The sequence below is a fragment of the Charadrius vociferus genome, unplaced genomic scaffold (assembly GCF_000708025.1).
Source record: "Charadrius vociferus isolate BGI_N301 unplaced genomic scaffold, ASM70802v2 scaffold381, whole genome shotgun sequence".
NCBI classification, from domain to species: Eukaryota; Metazoa; Chordata; class Aves; order Charadriiformes; family Charadriidae; genus Charadrius; species Charadrius vociferus.
Genome location: NW_009646946.1, coordinates 109,555 through 116,695, shown reverse-complemented (window position 1 = coordinate 116,695; position 7,141 = coordinate 109,555). Strand labels below are relative to the sequence as shown.

Genomic DNA, 7,141 nt, shown 5'->3' with positions numbered 1-7,141 from the left:
TCCAATAAAGGATGGAGATTCTCCTTAGCCCTCCTTTTGTTGTTCATGTGTTTATAGAAACATTTTTTATTTTCTCCCTGCATAACCTCACGACCTCCTTGTAGTCCTCCCAAGTTGCCTGCCCCTTCTTCCAAAGGTCATAAATTCTCCTTTTTTTCCCTGAGTTCCAGCCAAAGCTCTGTTTAGCCAGGCTAGCCTTCTTCCCCACCGGCTCATCTTTCGGCATGTAGGGATGGCCTGCTCCTGCATCTTTAAGTTTTCTTTCTTGAAGAATGTCCAGCCTTCCTGGAGTCTTTTGTCCTTCAGGACTGCCTCCCAAGGGATTTTGTCAACCAGGCTTCTGAAAAGACCAAAGTCCGCCCTCTGGAAGTCCAAGGTAGCAGATCTGCTGACCCCCCTCCTTGCTTCTCCACGAAACAAAAACTCTCATTTCATGATTGTTATGCCCAAGATGGCCTCCAAATGTCACATCCCCCACATGTCCTTCTCTGCTTACAAACACCAGGTCCAGCAGGGCACCTTCCCTAGTTGGCTCCCTCACCAGCTGTGTCAGGAAGTTGTCTTCCACACCCTCCAGGAACCTCCTAGACTGCTTCCTCTCTGCTGTATTCTATTTCCAGCAGACATCTGGTAAGTTGAAGTCCCCCACAAGAACAAGGGCTGGCGATTGTGAGACTTCTCCCAGCTGTTTATAGAATATTTCATCTGCTTCTTCCTCCTAGTTGGGTGGTCTATAACAGACTCCCACCATGTTATCTGCCTTGTTGGCCCTCCCCCTGAGTCTTACCCATAAACACTCAACCCTATCATCACCATCATTAAGCTCTAGACAATCAAAACACTCCCTAACATACAGAGCTACCCCACCACCTCTCCTTCCTCACCTGTCCCTTCTGAACAGCCTGTAGGCATTGATAGTTGCACTCCAGTCATGGGATTCATCCCACCAAGTTTCAGTAATAGCAACCAGGTCATAGCCTGCAAGCAGCACGATGGCTTCCAAATCCTCCTGTTTGTTACCCATGCTGCATGCATTGGTGTAAAGGCACTTCAGCTGGGCCGTGTCATCTTCTTAGAGGAACACCCCTTAATCCCTTTAATCTATTTCACTGGGGTTTCTCTGTTGGCTCCTATTACCTCAGGAGCCCCTGGCTCATCTCCATAAGACTTCAAGTGTGCTGCAGTATAGTCAGCATGTCTCAAAGCAACAGGCTGCAGGCCCTCACTAGCACCCCATCCCTCTAACTGTTGCCTGTCGTCCCACAGCTTGTCCCAGGCAAGCCTGATATTATCCCCCCTCCCCCTTCAAGCCTAGTTTAAAGCTCTGTCAACGAGCCCCACTAGCTTGTGAGCAAAGACCCAAATTTTTTTCCTCGAGACAGGTTGCATGGAGATCATCAGACTTTCTGTCAGACTGCAATTTGGATTCCTAAACACAAGTTTTATAATCTGCTTATTCCATGCAATATTAGAAGCATACATTTAGTTGAGTACCTAACTCACAGCAATGTACCTTTGGCTGCTGTTAGCATGGTCGATGCCAGCTCACACTGCTGGGATTCAATGTGACTTAGGGTGAACCAGCGGGGATACCGGTTTGGAACAACTGATGCAATGTGGTGCGGGCGGGACACGTCTCCCAGAGGAGCTGTAGATTCCAATACCAGCAACCTGAAATAAGGAAGAAACCCTCTTTCATTAAATCATTATTATCTTAGGTTACTCATAAGCAAAACTAAAGCTGCAAGAACACTTGACCTTGTTTACAAAATGTGCAGTTTTGGGTATAAATATATTGGAAAACCACTTCTCTTCTTGGGGAATCCTAAAAGTCCATTTGGAGCAGAGGAAGAGTGTGAGTAGTCCTCCCCCTGATGAGGAAGGAGCAGCAGAGACAATGTGTGATGAACTGACTGCAACCCCCATTCCCCATCCCCCTGCACCATTTGGGGGGGAGGAGGTAGAGAATTTGGGAGTAAAGTTAAGCCGAGGAAGAAGGGAGGGGCGGGGGGAAGGTGTTTTAAGATTTAGTTTTTTATTTTCTCATTATCCTACTCTAAGTTATTGCCAGTCAAAATCAAATTAATTTCCCCAAGTCGAGTGTTTTGTCTGTGCAGTAATTGGTGAGTGATCTCCCTGTCTTTATCTTGACCCATGAGCCTTTTTTTATATTTCTCCCCCCTGTCCAGCTGAGGAGGTGAGTGATAGAGCGGCTTTGGTGGGCACCTGGCGTCCAGCCAGGATCAACCCACCACACAGTCTTTGAACCACAGCCCTCAGGAAGTAAAGTAGAGTAGCTCTCCATCATACTGAGAACATGTAAATATTTTCCAATATTTGGAATATACTTTTTTTACTTGCAAATGCTCAAAGTAAGGGAGAGGGATATTGAACAAGTCATTTGGATTTTGATCTTGCAATAAATTCAGACATACCAAAAAGGACATTTTACTTTTCAAATATGAACTACTTTTTATAGTCCTTAAACTCTAGCCTACCAACATTTGGTAATGTGATATGGAATAGAAAGTGTCTGCATCTGCCATCACCACAGTTCAAGACAGCAGTCCACATTTGTTAAGAGTGCCAAATATATATATAAAAAAAATAAATAAAAATTATTAAAAAGCTGAACTCTCATCTGCCTTATAAAGTGATGTCAAGAGAGCTACGGAGAACAGCCTTGATTATGCTGATGTCTCCTGTGATTTTACCAGATGGAAACAGACAGACAACTCTTTCTTATACTGGTCTGTTTGAGAAGTAACTTCTTTGGCTGAGATGGCAGCTTCATGTCAAAGAGGTCTGGAGCTCCCCATGATTAAATAGAGATTTCATCATTTGGATCTTTCAGTGCCTTGCTTGTTTTTCCAGTTGAGAAAGGAAAATTCCAGAAAAGTAGTTTTCAGTTATGATTTGTTTCTGGGGAAAGCCCAAATCCTTCTTCAAGAGGAATGGCATGCTGCCATCATGTTCACTGAAGTGCACTGTGCAAAGCTGCTGATAGATGTCTATTCCAGCCTTTCAACGCGGTTTCAGTAATTTAGTTTAAGGAGGAAAACTCCCTACAAACAATCTCTGAGAAACACTTTAAAGGTAGTGACTGGAATTAAATCCAAGGACACAAGTCTACTAAGAGTAGTACTAAAATGGATCTTTTTCTCTTAAACAAACAAACAAAAAAACCCAAACCCCCAAAAAACTACCACATACAACCACACACCACACATTTTGTACTGTCTTGCTGATCTGGTATGACCAGGGTTATTGATGCACTTAATTTGCAATGAAAGAAAAGGGGTGTACCTAGATGGCCCCAACAGCTTTCTGATCATATGTTTGAATGTTCTCAACAGTTTATCAGTAATGCACTTTTGTCTTCTCAATATACTTCCTAAAATTCTAATCATAAGCAGCAAGTATAGAAGGTCACTCTTCATATTTCTTAGACTCCTTCCCTAACATCCACTATTAAACACTCTTGGAGGCAAAAAAAAAAAATCAAACAGGCTAAGCAGACCAGCTTTCTGGAGAAACTAGCTCCAGCGTACACATCTCCAAACCACTAGGACACAACCTGTCTGATGAAGCCAAATGCTACTTATGTGGATAGTGTGTCCTTCAACCACTGTGCGAGCATTCTTTATAATAATGACCAGGAAAACCCAACACTTTTTTTTTTTTTTTTTTTTTAATCTGGGACTCAATTGCTCTTAGTATTCACTTGTGGCTATTCTTTGTCAACCATCATTTCTACAAGTTCTTGACAGTGACCAGACAATCCAGATGGGACCAGTTTCTTCCCTGCACTGTAAGCGGACAACATAGATTTATTGCTGATCATTTAGGCCCTTGGAACTTCCATCAGAAGGCCCTTCTTAGCCACCGTTAAGAATCTGGCCTGCCCTGAGATAAAGCCAACACACACTGAGCACTCCCTGAGAAACATCTTTTTCCCTGATTACTGAAGACAAATGGGATGCAAGTCAGACATTTTGTTGTCATATGACATACTCGATTTAAATCCCAACATTCACCCAGAAGTGTGCAAGACTGCTTAGTTATGAAGCACAAGAAAAAAGTACTGGCTCAGACCACACCATATGGTTTCAAATCTATCATTGAGAGTTAATTTATAAAGAAAGCTGGTGGAACAAATAGTCCTATCATCTGCTAAGCAGCAGATGATCCTGAGACTGCTGGTGAGATGCCTCTTTCCTCATTTCCTCGTCACTACCTCCTCTCATTAAGAGAACACACACACTAAAGTTGTCATTTAACACAAAACCACATGCCCCAAGAGTGGAATTCTAGAAGTATTTGTAACATAGAATGATGTTTTACAGTTGTAGATAAACACTAATTGTACATTTATAAATTATCATACTGTAGTTAGTACAGACATCAATTGCTTTTACAGATGACAGAACAAAAGTAATTTCTCCTTAGAGGGAACAATGCTTCTTTAGAAAAAAAGACTAGGTCTTGATTACCAAGCTTTTTCCCCTTTTCCAAACCATTACTTGTGCTCTTTCTAGATGACTTGTTAATACATACCGCATAGCTCTCAGTGCAGTTTTGTATGCCAATTCAGCATCATGAGGTAGGAGAGAGGTGAAAAGATACTTGGCAAATGTGTGCATTGGAACACTCTCTCGATGAATGACTTCACCTAAACCACTATATGGTCCAGCTGTAGGAAAGAGAAAGAGAACGTTAGTCTTTACAGATTGTTAAAACTCAACTTCTGGACCTTTAAAAACATTCACCATATTTTGAGTTAGAATTGGTATTCAGAGACAGTTTGCTGTACAAAAGGTAAAGTTACATTGATATTTTTGTGAAAGATATTACAAGTATATTAAATACCATATATTCTTTGAGACAACAAGACAAACTGCAAATTGTATAGTACTAAGCACACTACACATGACAGAATGGTCCCAGGGCTCCATGGGGCTCATTCAGCAAGTCTATGGTATGCAAAAGTAGAAGGTGATAATCCTAGCTTTGCCTCTGCGTAGTTATATTGTGCACATGAATCCGTATGCATCTTTTGTTGGTGCATAATCGCTTTATCACAAATCCAACAGAAAAAAAAACAACAGTGGTTACAGTGGAAAAACATGTATCTTTAATTGAAATTACATGACCAATCACTACAGCAGCACCTGATCCCTATTAATGTCTCATCTGGCATTAGGCATTTAATTAACCCTTTGGTCTTGACTTGGTCTCCAGAGAAGACTAGGTCAGATCTTGCACCAAAGCTGCTTTTGTTAGTCCATTATAGCCACATGATCTTAAAAATTGTATTTGTTGCAGGGAAACTATTCCTGTTGTTGGGGTAATGGATTTTGCTTGCAGCCAGTGCAGTACTTCAACTTCATAACAGCAGTGTCAAGACTGACAACAGAAATGATGATTTAAAGAAAAATTAAATGAGACTATTTGCTTGCTGAGTTCTGAATGTTCACGGTGTGTATGAATCCCATTTTTACATTTTTCCTGCAACCTTAAGACTGTTATTCCTATTAATGGAAAAACTGTGTCAAGCAGTTTTTTACTTCAGCAGCTAGAGGTTCAGGCATTAAATGTTGCAAGATACAGAATAAGAATCTTACATTAAGTATTATTGGACAATTATTACACAAATAGCACCCAGCAGTCCTAGAAGTTACTACTTCCTCTTCAACTAGAGATTCCAACCTACCACACTTGGATGGATGAATGACTGTGTGAGCACACTTCACTGCAGTCACACATGTTGTAGCTTCCAGCAGTGGTTCAAACTAACACGACTGACCCTACACTGAAGCAGATGAGGAGTACTCACAAAATGTATTCAACCACTTCTGCTGCAGAGGATGATGAACTCCATGAAAGGGAGATGGTAACAACTTGGACTAACACAGCTGTTTCAGCAATGTTTTTTTGACTGGTGCCTTAGCACAAAATGTGAAGATAAAAATCACTACGCATAAAAAAATATCTGAGCTCCATAGGTGGGCATTTCTGAAGACTGGGGCTGATCACAAAGGAAACATCAATGAAGATTAAGCAGGTGACAGTGTGGCTCTCAATCATTTAAAATTCAGTTGAAAGTCATTCAAAAAGAGCTGGCATTGCTTCAATGAAAGAAGCCATTTCGTGTATGTTTGCCAGTAGGTGGTCAGATCAGAAACTTAGTTAAGACATGAAGAATACATGACAAAGCATTTGTATGAAAATATATTCTGCCATTAACTTAGCAGTCAAGCGAAAAATTAGAACAGTTTTTGCAACAGTCTTATGTTCTGCTTTCCCACGCATTCAAATGGTAGCTACATACAGCATGCATTAATCTGCATTAACAGCATAGAAATCAGCTTAATATTGGATTAAGCTTGCTTTATTATATTACAGGACTTTAACTATAAAAAACAAAATTGATATGATTAAGATCTTAAATCACTGCACAGTTTTTCCTCCAGTTTCTGCCGAACCTGGAGTAAACTGAAGCTATTGCAGAAAAGCCAGATTTCTCAGCACACAGTAACACAAGACCATTGTTGCACACTGCTTACCACAGCAATTTTGTAGGTAGTTATTTTAACAGATTTCCTGCTATGATTGCTTGTTTACTACTCTAAGAAAACAAAAAGAATATCAGTGATCAAAGAAGTAAACTAGAAGTATCAGAGAATACCTGAGAGAAATCCTGTCTTTTCCTCATAAAGCATCCTTACCACAGAATCACAGAATGGTCAGGGTTGGAAGGGACCTCTGGAGATCATCTAGTCCAACCCCCCTGCCAGAGCAGGGTCACCTACAGCATGTTGCACAGGACAGCGTCCAGGCGGGTTTTGAATGTCTCTAGAGTGGGAGACTCCACAACCTCTCTGGGCAGCCTGTTCCAGTGCTCCACTACCCTCAAAGTAAAGAAGTTCCTCCTCATGTTAAGATGGAATTTCCTATGTTCAAGCTTGTGCCCGTTACCCCTCGTCCTATCACTGGGCACCACTGAAAAAAGACTGCTCCCATCCCCCTGGCAGCCTCCCTTTAAGTATTTGTAAGCGTTAATAAGATCCCCCCTCAATCTTCTTTTCTCTAGACTAAAGAGACCCAAGTCCCTCAGCCTTTCCTCATATGAGAGATGTTC

The 7,141-nt window shown here is 41.3% G+C and overlaps 1 protein-coding gene across 1 annotated transcript in view; it reads right to left on the bottom strand.

The window, feature by feature from the left end:
- LOC104295378 (zinc finger SWIM domain-containing protein 6-like) overlaps positions 1–7,141 on the bottom strand; it is a 51,358-nt gene that overhangs the window by 13,101 nt on the left and 31,116 nt on the right. The window contains 2 exon segments of the mRNA XM_009895133.1: positions 1,514–1,671; positions 4,558–4,693. Coding sequence (XP_009893435.1) covers positions 1,514–1,671; positions 4,558–4,693 — 294 coding nt within the window.